This window comes from Zosterops lateralis, assembly GCF_965231275.1.
Source record: "Zosterops lateralis genome assembly, chromosome: W".
Classification (NCBI taxonomy): Eukaryota; Metazoa; Chordata; class Aves; order Passeriformes; family Zosteropidae; genus Zosterops; species Zosterops lateralis.
The window spans coordinates 4,988,034-5,009,993 of NC_139801.1; the positions used below are offsets into that span (position 1 = coordinate 4,988,034).

Here is a 21,960-nt window from a genome sequence, read left to right on the forward strand (position 1 = left end):
AACATCAAAAGACACACTAAAAAATAAATGCCCTATGTAACTACCTAATTGAAAGAATATTGGCCAAAAATCTATACTCTACTGTTGCTCAAGTAACTCAGCACTGTGATCTTTACCTCCAGACCAATCCCAAAAATATACCTAGACCAAAAATAGGCCAAATTGAAAAGGGCCAAAGGCCTGGAAAACAATAACAAATAGATTTCACTAAATTGCCAAAAAAAGGGGGGTATAGGTATTTATTAGTATTAACAAATACCTTTTCAAGATAGCCAGAAGCTTTCCCCACAAGAACTGCAAAAATCTGAAAAGTAACTAAAGTATCATTACAAAAAAAACCAAACAAAAAAAAAACAAACAAACAAAAAAAAAACCCCACCACACTTCAAAGTTCCAGCCATAACATCCTCAAACAAAAACCCACACTTCATTTCAAAAATAGCATAACAAATCAATTGTCACCTAAGCATAGATTAAGAACTCCACATTCCATACCACCCCCAGTCAAATGGCCAAGTAAAAAAAATTCATCATTTAATTAAGCAACAAACTGTGAGATTGAGTCAAGAAGTTAATTTACCCTAGCCCAAATCCCTCCCATTAACTCTACTGAAAATTCAAACCAAACTTAGAGCTAAAGAAAACTTATCCCCTTTAAAATGCTGTACGGGAGAGCAATTGAAAAACATGACTGGAACTCAGAGCACAGAGCCTGATGCACCAGTGTATGACATACAACCTGAAGACTATGTAAATGTTAAGTCTCTTGCAGAGAAAACCTTGAAACCACAGTGGGAGGGATTGTACCTAGTGTTCCTGACTACCTTCACCACGATTAAAATCAAGAAACAAAGTGCTTGGATCCACCACAGCTGGGTTAAAAAAAAGTTCCAGAAGACTCTTAAGAGTGACACCAAACCAAGAACTGCCAACGAACCCACAATCAGCGTTACCAAAAAATATCAGTTGCCCTCAAAATTGTGAAAATTTTTGCTACCCCTAGATAAGATTAGAATGTGGGGAGTGTAAATTAGACAAGTGGTATCAATTTAGAAGAAGCAGCTTCCCCAGGTGTATGGAATGTAGACGTCGGCACTTCCAGGAGTTCAATAAATAAGTGTTGTTATCCCAAGTGACAGAAACACCGGTTAATTCCCCCGAAACCTGTCAGGAAGCACTAATCTTGTTTAAATCTCAAGAGCATTTAGGGCAGACTATTCAGTAGTATCATAACAAACTCCAGAAGCTTGAGCAAAAAGAGAGAAAGAAAGAAGTCAAGACAATTAAATGTAGAAAGAGAATATTTATCCCTGAGACGTAGAGTGTTAGACCTGACAAACAAAGCAAAAATGAAAAAAAGAGATGTTTAGCCATCCCAGGAGACCCTTTCCCCACATATTTAATTAGTATCCCCATAAGTAAATTTACTACTTTTACAAAATGAATAAGAGCCAGAAGAAGAATATATATATATAAGCATATAAATCAAGTGCAAAAAATCACTGGTGTAACATAGCCAGGAGTGGTACAAAATTGAACATATAAAAAATTGAAAATAAAGCCAAATGGCAGAGGGGGGGCTTCTGAGCAGGCATGATAGCACCATCATTAGATAAAAGAAGCATAGAGCCTCAAGAACTGGACTTGTTAAGATCAATGCCTAAAAAATATTACTTAAACTCTCCATAGCATCAGAATATGACTAAATATTGCAACAATAAGATTCACCCTGGGAGTGCTGGTGAAATCTGTAGAGACAAAGCATAGCCCGCAATTCCGAGTAATTCATTTGGTGGGCCTTGTTGTTTAGAGAAACTACTTAAAAAACATAACATAGAAAAAAAACTAAAACAGCTCCTGCAATCATCTTTATTAGCATTAGAAACTAATCAGTGGCAGATTAAAAAAAACAAAACAATATATCTGAGACTTCCAGTAGTATGCAAGCACAATTGGGCAAGATGCTCTCTTTGGATAGTCACCAACAGGGACTGGAATCTTAAACACCCTATGTCACCGCATCATTAAATAATAGTAAGTATACATGAGATAATATTAAAAAGAAAATTATCAAAATAGTTGACTAAAGGCTAAGAAAAAGCCTCCATATTAGTAAAAGAATTTACTACATTTATAGAAAAGTGGGAAGATGAGATATAAATTTGAAAAATCTCAGCTGATCCTTTATAGTAGATTTAAGAACATATACTGTATGTTAGAATGTATTCCAAGTAGTACTTTAGAATATATGAGATTGCATTTTAGAAAACATTTAGTAAACACTGAATGCTGTGTCTGTTACCCTTTCACATATATCTGAGCACCACAAGTATGGGAAACTTTCAGCATACTCAGAAGAAGAACTAGAAGAACTAGTCTAAACAGCAGAATAACAAAGCTAAAGGCGCAAATAAAAAAAAAAGAACACAGACTCTAAGATGCTATGTTCCCTTAAAAATGTGCCAAAAAGGCCAAAGCACACATGGGAAAGATAAAGGTGAAGAGGTGAACGTCAGAAGACTACTACTACGACCTAGAGACTACCACCACTAAAGACTGAGCATGCCCAGAAAAGCGTAATTACCATACCAAGCGCAAATAAGTGAAGTCAGAGAATTAATATGTATGAAGGAGGACCACAAAATGTCATGCATATGTAAGACCTCAAAAAATAATAAAAAAGGCAAGTTCCCTAGTAAAAATGTGTGTCTTTAGTGAAATTATTCCCCACACATCTTGACGTCAATAAATACATACCGCTCTAACAACTATTATTAGTTGTAGAGTTCTTTCCGCGGCGTTTCACCCTCTACATCAGTTCGGAGTTGCAGTGATGCCAACGAGCCTCTTCCCAGCACAACAGAAGCAATGGATTGAAATAGGGACCCCAGGAGAAAAGCCCAGGGAGAGGCTCTTGATGTTATATTTATTTAAAAAAAGATGCCAAGGAAGTAGCTGCCTGCACTTATCCATGCACAGCTTCCCAGGCACACCAGTATGCCAGGATTTGTTTCAACTCCTCATCAAGCTGAAAGCTCCTTCTGCCTTGAGAGTCTCCTACTCAACATTTAACCAAAAGCAGTCAAGTTTTATCTCTTCCAGTGTCCCATAGAAAGTCCTCAGAGGTGACCATCACTGAAGAGCCAGGTCCACCACAATTCATGCAGCTGCAGCTCCAGGAGATGCCCTGGGATTTCCTGCAGACATGGCAGGAGGAGCAGGGGCTGAAAGAGCCAGGATAAGGAAAGGGAAGATGGGATGCACCAAAAAACCTGTTTTGGTGTGAGCCTCCCACCAAAGCTGCCAAGAGAGCCCTTTTGGGGGGGACAGGCAGATTCCCAGTGTACCAGGAACAGGGGGGCAGAGCAGGATCAGGCAGGTGATGCAGGGGGAGATGTCACCTCTTCAGTGCCATCACCCCTGCATGCCATCTCTACTGTCATCTCAGTGTTCAGGAGCACTGAGGAGTTAATATGTTTTGTTTTCTCCTAATGGGTTGTGACAATGCTAAAGGGGTCATAACAATGCTACAGATGCTCTTGGAAATAATTTCTCCCGGGGAAGAGCATCCTGGGATGCAGCCAGCCAGATTTCCCAGGCAGACAGCACCCAGTGCCCATCTCTAGAGCCCTTTGCTGTGCCAGGGTCACAGGCAGAGCTGGGCTGCCCAGCAGCCAGGGAGTTGAGTGGTCACAAGGACCCCTGGGCGGGGTTTGTGACAGCCAGGGCCCCCCTGGCCCCAGAGCAGATCAAAGCACGGGGTATTTACCTCCCGGCCGGGCGGGGGACACCAGCCCTTTCTGAGGGGGCTTTTCATCCCTATTAGGGCCGTGAAAGGCTGAGCCATGAGATCAGCTGCCAGGGGCTGTCCGGGGACAGCGCTGAGCTGAAAAGGTCAGGAGGGAGGAGGAGAAGAGAAAAGAGGCAGAGGCTTAAGGGACTGGGCTCAACAAAATCACATTTACTGTGGTCACGCTCTTCAGACAAGCCTGCAAGACAAGGAATCGCGTGTTGTCTAAGGGCCATTATTAGGGTTTGACATGGCCAGGGCCCGGGCTTTGAAGTCGGGAGCAGGACACCGTTAGACTCGTTTGTGTCCGGCCTCCGGCTCCCACGCGGCATCACCAGCCTCTGTCAGCGGCTCCCAGCGGGATGGGGATGGAGGAGCAAAGCCCCAAAACCAGATGGAGGCCACCAGGCCGGCTCTGCTTGGTCCGGGTGTGTCGCAAGCCAGGCCCGTTTGGGTGAAGAATGAGGAAGCCGCTTAATTGGGGTTTTACCAGCAGAAGTTCACAGCTCCCATCATGGCATCAAATGGCCCTTGGGCTTTCAACTTCTCTCCACCAAACAAGTTGTGGGAAGGAGGATGAGGAGCACATGAAACTGGCCACATTCAAATGGCATCAGCAAAGAGCTGGTGGGCTGACAGAGCCTCCCCTGGCACAGCCCCTAGCCCAAGGAACCAGTGAGGGAATTATCAAACCCCAAGGAATGCAGGAAGGAGCGCGAGCGGCTCCACACACATGCACTGGCACAAGCTGAAGGCTTCCCAAACCAATGGAAGCTGGAGGAGCACAGCCAGAAAAGCGAGTATGGCAACGTGTCCCAAAAAAGCTCCCAAGGAGGAAAAATGATCCTGGCAGTTGGCAGGGTATAGGTGACCCCCTTCCCCACGCTGAGCTGCAGGAAAATGCTGACGGAGCGTGGCCCAGGGACGAAGCCGCATCGCAGCAGCAGCGATGGTTTACAACAAATAACTCTTGCCAGGTTAAGACTAATTGCATCTAAAAACAGAAATGCAAGACAAGGGCTTTAACACAACACTCAGGGTAATAGATCTGTTCTCACTGCATCCCGCTGCCAAAAAGCATTGGATTGGATTATGGACGTTATTACATCAAAAATGGATTGAAGGGCTTAAGGACACAATAAACAGCAAATGTCTTGGATTTATGAGGAAACATCTACTAGGACCTTGCTTTTCCTTCAGCATTGTCATCAAACACAGGCTCTGTGCTTTAAAGAGGCTCATGGAACAGGTCGGACACTGAGGAAGAACAACTGGAAGAACACCTCAGCACCACTACATCTAAAAACAGCTGCCTGGAGTGCACTCCGATGCTGAGCGAAGTTTGTCTGGGGTCTCTACACACCACTGAACACAGAAGGGGCTGCCAGGACCACCACCAGCCCCAAAAACCAGAGAAGGAACCAGGAACTATGCGAGTCCATCCAGTTCATCCCCTGCCATGGGCAGGGACACCTTCCACTAGCTCAGGTTGCTCCAAGCCCCATCCAACCTGGCCTTGAATACTTCCAGGGATGGGATATTCCAGAGATGGACTAGGTGACATTTAACAGTTCCTTCTAACGCAAACTATTCTTTGATTCTCTGATTCTCTGATCCAGAGCTCTGGGATAGCAGGAAGCCACTGCAGGAGCTCCTCCTCGCGTCACCCTACTGCCAGGACACAGGGATTAATGGATCTCTATCCAGGCACCTCATTACCAGAGACAGTAAAACTGGAGCAAGTTCAAAGACGAGCAGCAAATGCAATTAGGAGTTGGAGTGAATTAGGAGAGGAGGTGGAGGGAGCTGAACCTGCAGGGCTGGATAAGGCATGGTGGGGCCGGAGCTGCCCACGACATCCCAGGAGTGCAGGCACCAGGCAGGGGGAAGGCTATTCCAGTGGGAAGTATTTTGTAGGGAGGGGACAGGGAATCCCACCAAGGCACCAAAGGCAAGCAGGGAAACACCCAGGAGACCAGGGATGGAAGAAACCACAGCACATCATGATATAAAACACACAATTCCCAAATTCCCAGCTCCTTCACCCTCTCAGCACTTCATCCTGGGGATAGTGTCCACATCCTGCTCAAGTCCCACATGCCTCCCCAGCCTCTGTCTCCAGTATAGACCTACAGGCAGATGCTGCTGCATCTTGTTCTTTATTGAAAGCCTTAGGAATAAGCATAACCTTTCCTTATCCACCCTCAGGAGCAAAGATGATATTAAGGAAAGCCTAGAACTGCTGTGGAGGGGGTTGGTGTGAGGCTCTTGAGAGGATGGGGACAGGAAACAGCAGCTTTCAAAAGCTTTTTCATTGCTAAGCTGAAGGCTGGGGCCATGTCCCTCCATGATAAAAGTGTCCCTAAACAAGGCTTGGCATATCCAAAGCAATGGCAAGGAGCAGTCCTGAATAGGAGGGACCCTGGGAAGCCCCTCGGCTCTGGTGAGGAGATTTTCCAGCCACTGGGGAAGGTGGGGGATGAGCAGCACACTTCCTGTTCCCCTTGGCTCCAGCATTGCTTCCCTGGCTTAGAAATGAAAAGGGAGGAAAAAAACCTTTTGTGTGTCCAGGCAAAGCTTGGGGAAAGGGAGGGGAGAAAAATTGAGGGAGATGAAGACAACATGTGGGTGGTCTTCTCAGGAGACTTATGACTTTGTCTTTTTTGGCTATTTTATTTCTTGGCAGAAAGAACTCCTGGGGCTGCTCAGCAGAGGGTATGGCCAGATCACAGGAGCATCCTCAGCCCACCCAGGGGCCAAAGTTCAGCTGGCAGCTCCCAGCTCTGAGGGGTTTTGCATCAAAGCTTGGAGGAGTCAAGAGAAATTAAAGTCAGAAATAGTCCAAGGCAAGGGCAGAGGGCACTGCCAGCCCCCTGAGGAGAGGGAGGGCATCCCACAGGGATGCTCCAAGCACCCTGCTCACTGCATCCCTATACAGCCTGAAACTGGGAACAAGAGGATAAACAGGATTTTATATTAAAAATGAGCTTAAAAGGCTCAGCCCACCATCCGACGGGACGCGCAGCCGGGATTTCCCAAGCTGGGCTATGCCGTCTTTACAAAATCTCGGCTGCGTGTCCTGTTGCATCCGCAGCGAGCCGGAGCCGGTCACCTGCAGTGACCCAGGTGTGCTGGCAGCCTTGGAGGGGAGCTGGCATCGTCTCAATGCCACGGGGGCCCTGCGGGAGCTGCATTTGGAGTCAGCAATGCACTGGCAGCTGCTTGTGAAAGCACCTCCCAAAGCTCCAGGAGGTTGATTTTCACTTCAGTTTTCGTGTGAAATGCAAAACAACTCCATAAAATTTGGGTAATTCAGAGGCTGGTAAATCCTTCTGCCTCCACCTTCCTGATGAACTTGGTTACCATAAGAGGGATCCCATATTTCTTATTCTTGGTGCTTTGTTCACCTTCTGAGCTTGTTTAGGCGAATCTATTTGTCTTTGAGGGCTCTCTGCAGCCTGAGAGTCCCACGGGCTGTAGCTCAGAGGACCCCAGTTTCAGCCCTCATTAGCTTGAAGACCATGTCAGTGCCTGAACTTGACCCCTGAACACAGAGGAGCCACTGACCTAATGCTTCAAGATGTTTGCCTGACCCAAGTCTAGCACTATGGCCTCTCTTCCAAATTTTTGTCCACTGCAGGCAAAGCTTGTATTCAATCAAGCTTTCCATCAGCTGAAGGACAGCAGAAGGGCTGAACTTTGGGGTCCCAGATCCACCAGGCTGGTGCCAGCTGTGGTAATGGAGATGGGAGCCTACATAGGAGTTGTGCCAGGGCTTTTGGCATCCCCAGCCCATCTGGGGCATCTGGGCTGGAACCAGGGTGTCCTGCCTCCAATGGCTTCAAAGCTGGTGCCCCTCAAGTGACATGTTGACCCCATGTCTGGACAGTGACAGTGACCATTGCTCTGGAAGAGCCTGGCCCTGCCACAGTGAATCAGCCCTGCAGAGCCCACGGTCACTGCCAGCACTGAGACAAGCTGGCTCTGCAGGTTGTGGTGCCAGGTCATCCCTGCTGTCACCCCTCCTGTTAGGGAATCTTCCCTGGGTGATGATCCAGGAACCACTTTGGCATCTCCACGGCCACACAGGAAACAGAGCTCCCTGCAAGCCCCTGCCACCACCTGGCAAAATTTGCCATGACAGGAGTGATGAGGGCTCAAGGCTGACCTGCCAGAGCCAGGCCCAGCTGCTTCCCCTGCATCAGGTTTATTCCAAATTATTCTGCAGCAAGATTCCAACAGCCCCAACCAGGCTCGCTGGGGACATCCAGACCAGTAGCCTCAACACAGCAACACGCTACAGCACAGCCCTCCCTTCTCCACTGCCTGCCACAGCCTTGCCACCCCCTCCCAAAGATTCCAGGCTAAAAATACCCTGTTTCCAGCCGGGAACACACGGCTCCCACGGCCGGGCGCTCGCTCCCACACAGGCAGTGACCCCTGTGCCAGCCGCTCGCCGCAGAGCCCATGGTACACAGCGAGGGGAGCTGAGCTGAGGCCACTGTGCCCTTTGCAGTGCCCCCAGCCAGGCAGGGACAGCCAGGCTGAGGAGGAGGGGAGGGGACAAAGAGAGAGCTGGCAGCACTGCCCAGACACTGCTGAGCTCCCACTCCATCCACACCAGAGCAGGCACAAGCAGATACATTTCTGTGCAGCAATCCCCTGCACACACAGACCACAGGCTCTGAGAAAATTCCTTCTCTGTCCCCTCCATAAAATGCCATGGTGCACCAAGACACAAACAGAATAAGCCAGTGTGTGGAATTTTTCAGCCACTTCGATCACATCTCATCACACACTGGACACCACCAGCACTTCCCAGTGCTGGGGCTGCTCTTGGAGGCAACACCCAGGAATAAGGACAAGCATCACCATTCCTCTTTCTCCCCAGCCCCAAAGCAAAACCCTGCAACACTTGCAGCAAAGATGGCAGCAAAAGATAGGCTCCAGGCATGACAGCGCTCCAGGGCCAATCCCAGATGTGGATGTGCTCCTGCTCCCAGCCATGAGCAGGGCAGGGGACACATCACAGCAGCCAGATAGGGCCTGGTGACCCACGCAGCCAGTGACACATTCCTCCCCCTGCTCCCATCCAGTGGGACATATTTTCCATCCATGTCAGCTCTCTGCACTGGCCAAGTCACACACAAGTGCCTGGTGACACTCTCCAGACACCCGAGCCCTCCCAAGCCAGGGCTAGCAGTGAGGAAGAGGAGGGTGACTCACATGTGATGAAGTAATCCTGCTGCCACTTGAATTCCAGGCCCATGTAGTTGGGGCTGAACTCCTGGAACTTGATGGTGAAGCGGATCTCCTGCTCGGGCCGGTTGCACGTCACCAGCACGTTGGGGTCCATGACGGTGCTGCAGGCATCTGCCTGTTCCTTCCTCACCAGGTACAGCTTGTAGTACTCGTAAGGCTTGGATGGCTCTGCCTTCGGGCAGATAATGTCCAGTTTATCCCCAATCTCTGGGTAGATGACCAGCCCCTTCCCAGTCATGAACCTGGAAGAGGAGGGTAAGAGGTTACCACGTGCTGGAGCAGAGGCCACACCAGCCTGGCCCACCCCACTCTGATACCATTTATTTTGTGCTTCTGCTCTGCTGCTCCCCTTCTGTAAGATGGGTTTTGACACCGAAACCAAGTTCTCCTCTTCCCTAACCATCCCAGCCTGTGCATGAAGCCAGCACAGGCTCCTGCTGACAAAACCAGGGCTGGCTTGGGTCAGTCCCACTCGCCAGCCATAATGAGGGCAGGCACCCTTCCCGGCCCCAAGCCTGGCATCCAACCGGGAATGAGTCTTCCCATAAAGGGCTGGGAGACGCCGCGGCTCTGCCTGATGGCCAGGCAAGGAGCTTCCTGCAAGGACAGGCAATAATTAGGCATAGGGAGAAGTCCTGACCATGGGGTGCAGGGAGGGATCCTGTCCATGCTCCAGCTCTCTGAGGAATTCCTGTCCTTAAATGGAAGGGAAGGAAGCATCCTGCAGGACAACTTCTACTGAGGCAGGCTCAACACTGTGTCCAGAAGCATGGGAGGACCGGATGGAGAGGAGCAAGGAGGGAGGAAAACTATTCGGGGCTGGAAGGCAGGGCATTGGGAAGGGTAGGAAGGTAAGATACTGATAATTAACATTCGGATCTCATTATGGTGGGGCAAGGCACTGATTAGGTTTTTTCAGCATGAAGGAAAGGATTAGGGCAGCAAGGAGGGAAGCAGCAGATCATCTACTTTGATGTAGGCAACTAAACGTGTTCCTGATGGGAGATAAGGTGGGAATGGATTTTCCTGCAGTTATCTCTGCTGCAACTCCCTCACGTAATCTGGGCAAAGCAAAACGCAAAGTGAGCGCTTTGCCAAGGCTGCACGGCCGTGCTTCCTCTTCCACTGTCGGACACAGCCCATCCCTGCCCCAGCCCACCCCGGAGATTGAATGGGGGCCGGGATAGCTTATCCCCCAGCCAGCTGCTTCATCTGGAGCTGCAGGCTCCATGGAAGGAAGATCAAACACACAAGACCAACCTGTTCCATGGCTCCATGCAAGTCTTAGCAAGAAGCCACAGAGCTGGAACCAGTACCAGCCTTTGGCTGCAGGAGCCCAGCAGATCCACAGGCTGGGCTGGGAGCAGGCAGGTGGAGCTGGAGCCCACACACCCCCAGTGCCTTTGGCACAGGCTCCGGAGCTCGGTGCCAGCTGAAGCAGCAGGGCAGACACACAGACATCATCTGCACCTCACCTGCAGCTTGCTGAGTCAGAGGAGCATCCCAGGCACCCAGGGCACGGCACAGGGATGGGAGGGACAGCCCCATCACAGAGCTAGATTTAGAGGGGTTATGGGTCCATCCTCCCTGCCTGGCTGCAGCTCCACCACATCAGCTCCAGTAGTACCCAAAGCAGCACAATGGGGTAATTGGGATGGATCATCCTGACCCCAGCACCACTGGCACAGCAGCACATGGCAGGGAGTTTTGTACAAGTCATGATTCAGGCAGAAGGTGACCAGGAGACAGTGGGAAACCTGACCCCTGGAGGGTCTTTAGGGACGCAGGTGGGATGCAGAGCCCGTCTCCATCCTGGCACAGCCAGCAGGTGAGCCACACTTTGCTTCACACTACCAAGTAGGTCACCGGGCCAGTGGCCAGCAGGCACTTCTAAAGCCTTAGGAGCGATAAAGGTTTCCCCACCCACGGCCGGAGCCCTGACGCAAGGCCGGAGCGGGAGCAGGAGGCAGGAGCAGCCCCTGTCCCTCCCTCCCCGCCCGGCCGCAGACACGCAGCGCAAGTGAACACTTGCACGGGTTCCCACCCCAAGAGGCAGCTGGATCCCACACTCCTTTCTCCATGGTTGGGCTGAGTCAGAGGCTTCCTGGCACAGGACTCTGGAGTGACTCAAGCTCCCTCCTCCAGCCCCTGCCAGTTCCCTCCTGCCCAGAAGATGCCAAACAGGAAGCCACAAACAAGTCAAGCAGATGTCTTGCACCACCAGAGCAGGAGGAGAAGGCTCCTATCCACCCTCATCTCCATACCAGGAGGACCTATCACACCTCTGTGGCCAAAACCTTGGCCAACACCTGCAAACCAACCAGTCCCTGGGCCACCAGCCTGTTGGGATCAGGCCAAACAGATTTGTAAGCAGGGGAGGGGCCATGAAGCAACTGAGGGAGCTGAGAACCTCCCAGCACCACATCCTGCTGGCACCTCTTCATCTCAGGAACTTCAGGACCAAGGCCTACCTTTGGTTTATGTAAGGATAAAACAAGGAGGCAAATCCTTCCATGAATGCTCAGTCTCATCTCCAGAAGCACACAACTGCTGTTTGGGAATTAGCCCAGGAACATCTTCCAGATCCAAGCAAACATGGAGTGAGACAGAGCCACTTCCCTGTGCATGGAGGTTTTGTGCTGCTCCCTCCAACTGCTGTTCCTCACCAGCCGCATTCCCACCTGCACATAGACTGTTTTCCCTTTGTCCTCAAATTTTCCTGATTTTTTTCTCCTCCATTTCCCCTCTTCTCCAACAGCAGGGCTGTTTCCAGATGACAGCCTGGGCAGCACAGGAGAGGAGATAAACCTTAGGCAAGTGCCTCAAATCCCTCACACAGCTCTTCCAGCTTTTCACCACACAGAGACCTTTATTTCCTCCAAAAATTCTGCTTTGTCACAAGAACTTGTGATGATCATCCTAGAGAAGACCAACAACAGCTCCCACCACGCCAGAGGCTGGTTCTCCAGGAAATTCTCTTTTAAAATACACAGTGAAAAGCAACATTTATCACAAGAAAAGGAGAGGAAAAAACATCCAAAAATTGTCACATGTTGCCTTACCAAAGGATTTCAGCCAGTTCTGGAGACAAGGAATTTTAGTTCCAAGGAATGGTTGAAGACAAAAAGGAATTACACTCTTGACTTGTCTTTACAAGGACATGTCTTCAGATTTATCTTAACCCAGAGGAGTGAACAGAGCAAATCTTAAATTAGTAGCGAAATCCATCATGCCCTTAGAGCACTCACTGTAATTTTATGGATGGGAGGGGGATTCTGCTGTTCCTCTGGAAAATACAGTATGATTTCTCTGTTTTAAGGTGGGAAGGAAAAAAAAAAAAAAAAAAGAGGAAAAACTAAAACTTAGCTCAACCTTAAGGCTGAACCAAAACAACTCTCAGCATTAAGAATCACTCTCCTCTACCTTGCCCACCACGCAGGAGGAGGAGGATAATGGCTCCAGCTTTATTCCTGCCCCATCCCTGAAGTGTCCAAGGCAGATTGGATGGGGCATGAAGCAACCTGGGATAGTGAAAGGTGTCCCTGTCCATGGCAAGGGGTAGAACTGGATGAGCTTTAAGGTCCTTTCCAACCCAAACCATTCTGCTGGGATCCTGTGATTGGCACCATCACCAGTTCACACATAACATCCCAGCATCCTTTCTCCTGGTGTCCAAGTGGGTGGGAATGATTAACTACAGCCATTAAAGCTTAAAACAAGTAATTTTTTTGCCAGCTGAGCAGGTGGAGAGGGCTGGTAGCTTCATCCGTTAAAGCTCCTGAAGTGATTTTTGGGTGGCACCCATGGCTGCCCACCCGCAGAGCCAAGGGACCATCCCGGCCATCCCAGCCAGGCATCCCCAGTGCCACTCCAGGCCCCCAGCTCCCGGCCCTGCAGGTTCCTTGGGAGCGATCAGGTGTCAGCGTCCAATTTCCTCATTGTTTTGGGAGGTGTTTTCTGATGAGAAAGGTGAAAAGGGGATTTGTGAGCCTTGTAAACCGATTCCTCCTCTGAGTTGGGTAAACAACGGGAGCTCTGTTGGCAGCAGGATGCCGGGATGCAAGAGCAGGGAGATGGGATTAAGGTGCAGCCTCTCCCGTGCCCTGAGTTAGGGGGCTGCTGGTGGAGCCTCCAATCCTTTGCAGAGCCCCCCTCACTTCCCCTTGGGGCTCCAAAATGCAGGATCTGATGGAGTGACCAGGGGCTACAGGTGGGACCTGCTGGAAGAGCCATGGACTCAGCCAGGGCCCAGTGTCAGAGGCATCCCAGAGAGGGTTTGCTAGGAGAGGAGGAAGAACACAGGCTAAGGAGGAAAACCGAGCAAGTTTGGCCAGAGCAAGATCAGGAGTCATATTGGGAATGATACCCCGCTCCTCCACACCCCCCTCCCATGCAGGCATCTCTCCTCCATGTGGGCACACATGGATAGACATGGATGAGCCAACACATTCCCAGCAATCCTGCAGACACAAATGTCCTGCAGATAAGTCATCTGGAACCTTAAAATCCAACAGTCCTTCAGCTCTTTGTTAGGGAAGACCAAAAAATGGCTTAAAAATACAATTTTTTAAGAGAATGGGTTGACACATTTTCCAACTGCTCTCCCCCTGGATCCAGGTATTCCTTGCACCACATCAACCACAAAGTCTCTGGGGCAGCATCATCTTTCCCCACATCCATGGCATACAATGCCCCTAACCTGATTTCAGGCTTGGCAAAAACAGAACAACATTTCCCAAGAACCTTCTCCTTGGAGAAGATGTTCTAAAGCTGATGCTGACATACATATAAGATGACATATGCTAAATGCTGTTTGCTTCAAAGAAACCCAAAAATAACTGAATCTTACATGGAGGATGTGTACATCTGGCAGGGAAGGCTGACAATGCCCGGCAGAGTGAGACCTGCATGAGCTGGGAGGTTTTCCTGGTGTCTGGGCAGCTGAAGCCCCCATGGGCCAAGCTCTCCACACCAATAGAGCATGTGAGTCCTTCCAGACGGATCACAGCTCCCATCCACCAGGAATCTCCTCAAGGAAGGGATGGGAAAGGGCCAGATCCAGTAAAAAAGCCAAAGCTCCATGTTCAAACTGGCTATGGGATCCTGAAAAACACTTCTGAACCCTGCAATTTGCTGGTGCCCAGCCACACACAAATCCAATCCTGCCCTCTCTGTCTCACTCGTCCAAGCTTCCCTAGGACACAGCAGCCATGCCCAGGCACTGTGGACTCTCTGCCACCAGCCAGAAGTATCAGTCCTGTCCCCAGAGTTGTTTTCCAGACCCTGATGTCACAGAGCCACATCACACTCCTGCCATTGGAGGGTCCCTGCACAGCTCGTCCAAAGCTCCCTTGGTGACACCCAGCCACCTCTGCCCTTGCCAAAATCTGTATTTTCACCAAGAAAGAGAACTGAGAGGTCAGTAGTAAAAACTGGAACATAGCTTAGGTGAAGTGGAATGTCACAGGTCAAATGGCATTACCAGACAGGGACAACCACATGGTCCTCAGGGAGCTTGATCTGAGAACATGAGACACCCCCTGTCAATGGGAGAGGTTCTCCTGCTGACACCAGGAGGTATCAGTGAGACAGTACAGCTCCCACCTACCTCACTTCACCTCTCCAGAGTTGAAGACAATCAAACCAGAGGAATTAGACCCTAATCAGAAAGGCCCACCTGATCCCAGCACACCACCAACATCCATAGCCCTTTCCCAAAGTGGTGCCAGTACACAGAGGCACAGCCCCTTTCTCCTGTTTGACTCCCATTCAGCTCTTGGGAACAAAGATACTCTGTGGAAGGAAGTTAATTACAAATGGAATGAAAAGGTTCCTCCCTCTGTATCTGTTGCCTTCTCATTCGTTCATTGCGCTGCTCATCACCACAAGAGGGTTAAAGGAGCACACGAACCCTCACACTCTCAGATCCCACTCCTTTCATGTGCTCCTCTATTATTAGTCTCCTTTAGAAGAGCCTGCCATCTTTTTTCCCCCTGCTAATCTATGGATAATTATTTTTCTTGCCCTTCGGCAGCCCTCTTCTATTTCTGCTCTATCCTTTGGAGCCAGCAATTCCAGGTATCTGAAAGTAGCTCATATCTCCTCCCCTCCTTTGGTCTCCGCTGTTCAAGGAGATATTTTTCACCTTCCAGCACCCCCAGCTCCTCACCATCCCTGGGAGAGGGAACAGCCTCTGCTGATCCCCCTGGGGCTGTCCCATCCAGTCCCCCTCCCAAATACACTCTATGGCCCTTTTTTTTCCTCATCTCAGATTTAATGAGGCCCATTCAACCCTCCCAAAGACAAAAGGCCCTTCTTGTTTCCAAACGGATTTACACGATGCATCAGTGAGGCATAAACGGGTCTCCATGGCAATGCTCACTGACCCCTCCCCAGCTCTGGGATGCCATTTTCCAACTCTGCTGCTCCCCAAAACCTTTTTGTTGCTTCCCTGCAAGCTGGGAGGCTCCTTGCAAGCTGGTAACCCCCCCATCCCACACCCCCGGGTGCCAGGGGTGACATTTTTTGAGGTGAAGTTACAAGATGCCCAAGCCAGCATCCCCCTGGCACAGACACTCCGGAAAGCTCCGCACTGTGACTGACTCCAGGTCACAGTCAAGCCAGGGTTGGGATTGAGCAGAAGGGATGGAAACACCAAGTGCAGGGGAAAATGAACCCAAAGAGCCCATCTCTGCCCAGAAAGGGGAGTGATGTCCAAGGCAGTGTAGTCTGTCCATGCTCAAACACCAGCCCCAGTCACAGCATGGCTCCCAGCACCTCTCCACAGGGAAACCTGTGGCTCTGGGGATTCCCATGGCTTTGGCAATGGCCAAGAGGCCACTCCAATGCTCCATATAGAGATCTGGGAAACAGGAGCCTCATGTTCAACACTTTGGATTGTAACTCTCCCCAAGCAGCCTTAAACGCTGAAGGCTGAGAGAGCACCTTGCTTACCCTGAGCAGCCCCGGAAGCAGTGAAGGTGGGATGCAGGGAAGATCTCACTATAGCTCCTTGAGCTTTGTTCACAAGTTGCAGTCACTGCCGTAGCTATGAAGACCAAGCTCTCACCCAACATCTGCGGGACACACCAGAGAGACCACTTTTCCAGGTAAATACCCACCACTGCTGGGTTTCTCAAGCAGGAAGTTGGGAGCAGGATCCTGGTTTCAACTGCAAACCTGCAGCTTGTGGACAGGCCTGCTTTCCCCTCCTGCAATCGAGACACCTTCTCCTAGGGAAGAGTCACACCAAGGTTACCACAAGCCAAGAGCAGAGGAGGGTTCCAGACGTCAGGATGCTGGGACAACAGGTCAGCAGGCTTCAGGAAAGCTGGCATGGATGTTGTGGGATGCCAGCCACACCTCAGCATCCACAGCCAGCAGCTGCCACCACAGCTGGTGACATCCCTGACCCCAGTGACTCAGTCCTCCTGTGCCACAGCAGGGCTGCAGAAAGGGCTTTCTCCCTGAGCTATCCCCATAATTACAGCATGGCCAGGGAGAGTATCCAAGTGCCAGACCCCAGCAGCCCCAAGGAGGATGACAGATCACCACCACCAAAGGTAGCACCCACAAAAGGAGAACGTTCTCCTTTGTCCCATCATGGGTTGGGCCAGGTTGTATCCTGATGCCAGTCCATCACTTCCAGGGACAGCTGCTGACCACCCTCATGCCCAAAGGAGAAAGAAGAAAAGAAGGGGGAGGAGAAGGAAGGCTCCCAGCCCTCACAGCAGCCGGGCCTGCCAGGAGCAGCGATGTGCTGCTCCATCCTCCCAGGCCTGCACACACTCCATGCACTCGGATGCTGCACCCAAACGATCTCAATGCAAACCTAGTGAGGGGGGAAACAAAACCTGATGCTAATTGAGGGATTTTGGAGTAGATTTAATTAGGGCCAGAGCACTGGCATAGGCTGCTGCTGCCACCTGCAGCACTCTCCGCAGCCGCTGGCATGGGCTCGGGGGACCCCAGGCTCCTCCTCATGCCCACCTGGGGTCCGAACAGGGAATGAGGAACACAGGGAGTCCCTCAGGCTCACCCCTGTTGCACACCCACCTCCCCAAACCCGTTATTTCCCAGCACAATAAGTGCCTCCAGCAGCAACGGAACCAAGGGCTTGGCCAAAAAATAGAGGAAGAAAAGCCATATTTTCTCCCTGGAGTTGGATCGTCCTGATCTCCTCTCGGAGGAATCAAGAGGGGCCGAGTTATCTAATTAATGCTGGCAGAAGCAGGAGGCCGAGGGCCGGGGGGCGGCGGCAGCCCACAAAGGCGGCATGGGGAGCAGTCTTCCCGCTGCTGCCGCTGGCATCCCCAGGCAATGGGGCCCCACACTGGGAATGAGGTAAGAGGGGATTCAAAGGGGGGTTTGTCAGGGGTTTTGGTTTTGGAAACGGGGGAGGGGAAGGGGATAGGGCTTGACAAGAGCTGACAGACAACTGAACAAAACCATAAGGGCCATGAATGGCAACATGGCGCTTTAATTGGCGTAGGAATGGAGAGAGAAGTGAGACAATGAGGCTGGGCGGCGGCAGCGGTGGGGCCGAGGTGTGGGCACTGGGCACTCACCTTCTCCTACGCGCACCCCAATCCCTACCCCAACAGAGGTTGGCAGCTGGATGCTGCACTGTGACCCCCATCCTAAAAACCACCACCTAAAGCCCACAGGGAGAACATGGAGGCAAAACGACAGAGCCTAGCACACGTCAGGCATCACAAAACCCTGACGGCACCAGGAGTGGCACAATCCCAGCCCTGGGATGCTGCAGATATTAAACGATCCATCAGAAATAGCTCATGTTCCCGCTCGGCTCCGTTTGTTTTCTGGCTCCGGTTTGGCCACTCGTGCCCTGGCTACAGCCCCGCTCATCCGGAGGATGGGGGGCCGGGAGGGGGAGAGAGGGAGAGGCAGGTTAAAAGGGAACACGGTTGGATCAGCGGGGTTCCCACTCCTTCCCTGACCCCTCCAAAATAAAACGGAGGAGATTTTGTCTCCCAGTTCCAAAGCAAAGAATTACTTTGGCAGGGGCTGTGGCAGCGGCCAGGCTCCCACTTGGAAAGGAAAGCAGCAGGAATATGCCCAAGGAACCCAAGACAAGCCCTCCCTGCCAAGCCCCGCTCATTCTCATGCAGATCAACCCCAGTAGGCAAACTGCAGCCCCTCCCCTCCCCAGAGCAGGGCTGGGGGCACAGGGAAGGGTGGGTGGGGGGCTCAGCACACCAGACCTGACACAAACCCCAGTGTTTTCCAAGATCCTCCCTCTTCCCGCCTCTCACTTTTCCATCTCAGTTGGAAAAAAAAGAACTGAAAGCTAAGAGCTAAGAGGTGAAGTTACAGCTGGTAGTTGGGCCTTAGGAGAGAGGGAGCCCTTTCCTTCCTGAACCCCAGGATCTGACACCCCATTTAACCCTGCACCCCACAAACACAGTTTGTAGCCGGGAGTCTCAAATCTCCCCATGGGACAGTGACTGGGTGCTCATGCCACTGCATTCCAAGGGGTACAGGAGGGCTCCCCAAATCCCTCAGCTTCCCACTTCACTGGCCACCTCCAAAGCAAGGGAGAGGAGCCACCAGCCTCCCCCATTTTTCTGAGAAATACCAGAAAAATAAGGCCCACACATGTCCTGGGGAGCAGCAGAAACCACAAGGTCTCCTGGATTTTCCCTGGCTCCCAGGAGCCCCTCACTGTGTCCCAGGGCTCAGGTTTCCACCCCTGGAGACCCCACTGAGGGCTGGGTGACAGCTCCAGAGCACCCACCCAGGTCCCTGGGGCTCTGGCTCAACCCAGGGGTGCAATGCTACGGTTTGAAGGATTAATCCCAATGTCAGGAACTGGGCAGGGAGGAGCAAACCCTGCGGAGGGTTCCCCAATCCCAGCTGCGGGATGCCCTGCCCTGCCCCGACAGGTCTCCCGGGTTTCGCCAGCCCTGCCAGCCCCTGGTCCCAGGGGAGCAGCGTCACCCCCACCGTGCCGCCCTGACTCACGCCGGGCCCTTTGATCCCCCTGCTCCCGGAGTGGCCAAACAGGTTCTGGCATTCCAGCTCTGGCTCCCGTCTGGAAGCGCCATCTTCCCAGGCAGCTGCAAATCACCAGCCCTGGCGTCATTACTGGGAACTTGTTCGGCTGCCACCAGCACTGGGGGTTATTAAGAGCTTCCCAACCCCCCATCCCAAAACAGGCCATGTGCACATCTGCCCACAGCCCACAGCTGCACACCCCAGCTAGAAGGGACCTTGATGACCATCCAGTTCCAACCCTGCCATGGGCAGGGACACCTTCCACTAGCCCAGGTTGCTCCAAGCCTCATCCAACCTGGCCTTGGACACTTCCAGGAATCCAAGGGCAGTCACAGCTTCTCTGGGCAGCCTGTGCCAGGGCCTCACAATTCTCACAGGGAAGGATTTCTTCCCAATATCCCATCTAACCCTGCCCTGTAGCAGTGAAAAGCCATTCTCCCTTGTCCTGTCCTCATCCAAAGTCCCTCTCCAGCTGTCCTAGAGCCTCATTAAGCACTGGAAGGGGTTCCAAGGTCTCCCTGGAGCCTTCCCTTCTCCAGGCTGAACCAGGTCACCCCATGTTTCTCACTCCCACACCAGTCCCACCACCAGCTCGCTGCACTCAGCTGCCCCAGACCTTTGTCCCCACTCCACAGGGGTGGATGGGGTTGGGTTAGGTCTGGGAGAAAAAGCTAAAGATGAGTCACAGGACCTTAAAAGTTTATTTGTTCTCTCCCCTCTTGTCCTCCTGCACAGAACTGAGCCATCACCAAAGCCTGGAGACCCAGCTCTGCAGGAAAGCTGGATCCAGTCTCCTCCTCCAGTCCTGCTCTGGATGTCACTCAGCAGGGCAGAAACTGCCCCTTTATCCCCAGAACCTCTTCCCAGTGCTGCCCACACCCCTCTTTACTGTCCTGTTCTGGCACAACAGCCCAAATTTTCTCCATATCTACACCAAAAAGATCCTCCTAAAAGTTTCATCACTGGAAGGAGTTGGGACACTTGTGCTCCCCCTCAGCAGCCCTTCCACTGCTCCCAGTTTACCCAGCTGAAGGCTGATGAGAAGAGCAGCAGCTGAGGGAGGGGCCAGGAGAGAGCACAGAAGTGTCAGGTTTAATCCCTCCTCCGGTACAAAGAGATCTGGCTTGTACTTGCTTTTATTTTTAGGCCAGATTTACATGTACAGCTGAAGTTCAATCCAAAGTACAACTTCCAGCTGGGAATGGGGGAGGAGAAGAACCAGAACCCAGCACTGGCTCTGGTGTCACGGGCGCTGCCAGAGCCGGAGATCTTGGACTGGTGCTTCTTTCCATCTCCAAGGATGTCACCAGACTCCGCCGGGACACACGGCTCCCACTCCCAGAGTGAGCTTTCCCAAGGCACTAAGCAAAGCTCGTGTTTAAACCTAAAAATAACCCAGCCCTTGGGCCTGGGGAGGAGGAGGGCCGAGCACCCAGCCTGGCCCGCTCCAGCGCCAGCAGTTTCCAATTGCCTGCGGATGGAGAGTGTTCCCAATCCTCCCCCCGAGATGAAATGCTCCGCCTTGCCACCCACACTCATGGAAGAAAACTGGCGAGAGCCGCAGGAGAAACCAAAGTCTCCCCCAACCACATCCTGCCCCCCTGCTTTGCTACCAGATGCAATCCCCCAGAGCCTTGTCCCAAGATCCCACTAGCTCCAGCATTCCCAGTGGTGGCCCTTGCCCCACTCAGTGTGTGCCACCTGGCTGGGGCCACGTTCCAGCCATGCCACCACGCTGGGAGCCTGAGAGGGATGATGCCACCAATCCAACAGGAGCTTATTCCAAGGCTGGTGTCTGTCTGTCCCACTGACTCTGCAGGCAGAGCCAGTCCCCAGGCTGCAACACAGAGCAATCCTCAAACCCACCAGAGCTGCAAGAGCAGAGACCAGCCTCCACCCTGGAGCAATGGTTTTGGGGTGCCCCCTAGAAAAGTGGGTCCTTTATCCTGGCTTGGGAAAACCTCAAGTGAGCAGCACCAGTGCTGTTGTGGGACCTCCCCATCCTGCCCAGCAGCCCCTGGCAGGATTCACCCCACAAACCCCTCGCTGGACCCCAAATCTCCTCCCTGACCTCCAGCTCCTCCATCCCTTTCCTGCTTCCCTCTCCCAGAAAAGCCCTTCATGGGGCTCTAGCTTCCAACTATCCCACTTCACTCCAACTCCCTCAATCCATTTAAGTCTTTCTTTGCATGTAAGGTGTTTTTTCTTTGCCTTTCTTTTTTTAACTTAAGGAGAAAGTTCAAACCATTGGCAGTGTCTGCAACACACTAATTTGGAACTTAGTGTGGTGTCAACACTGCATTAAGTATTTCTGTCAACCATGAGGACACACCATGTCTGTGTAAGAAATTACACCAGCAATTATAGCTAAAAAGGCATGTAAAATTTAAAAAAAATAATGTATTCAGAAATGGTAACTGACATTCTTATTAGGATTAATCTAATTTTAGTAGACTCATTTATATCCTGCCTCTGGATAAAAAATGAGTTTCAATTTTAAAACCTGGATAAAAAGTGGCATTTTTAAAAAAAGTACTTTTAGAAGTCACCCTGCATGATTGAGCAGGATGATAATATGAGGAAGCTTAACAACAAGCTGTGCCATTAAAGGAGATATTTGTTAAACAAAATGAAATTAGAGATATTTATCAAGCCCAGCAGATTATCCCAGGGTGCTGGCATTGCCGGGTGTTGCTTGCAGTTGCAAGTTAATGGAGAGAAAATTGGGAATGGCAGATAATGGGGAAGGGGCAGGAGTTTTGCCAGGTGCATCCTGCATCAGCAAGCCAGGGAATGGCAGCACTGATGAGAGCCATCCATAGCCCGGATGAGTCCATGGACTCATTGGACATGGACAGGCATAAGGCAAAGCACAGGAGTCACTCACAGAC

The 21,960-nt window shown here is 51.4% G+C and overlaps 1 protein-coding gene across 1 annotated transcript in view; it reads right to left on the reverse strand.

The window, feature by feature from the left end:
* Positions 1 to 21,960, reverse strand: part of LOC310922104 (ephrin-B1-like) — a gene marked incomplete at both ends in the record, with an annotated part of 57,999 nt that overhangs the window by 20,224 nt on the left and 15,815 nt on the right. The window contains one exon of the mRNA XM_083882455.1: positions 9,017 to 9,294. Coding sequence (XP_083738581.1) covers positions 9,017 to 9,294 — 278 coding nt within the window. The remainder of the gene's footprint in view (positions 1 to 9,016; positions 9,295 to 21,960) is intronic.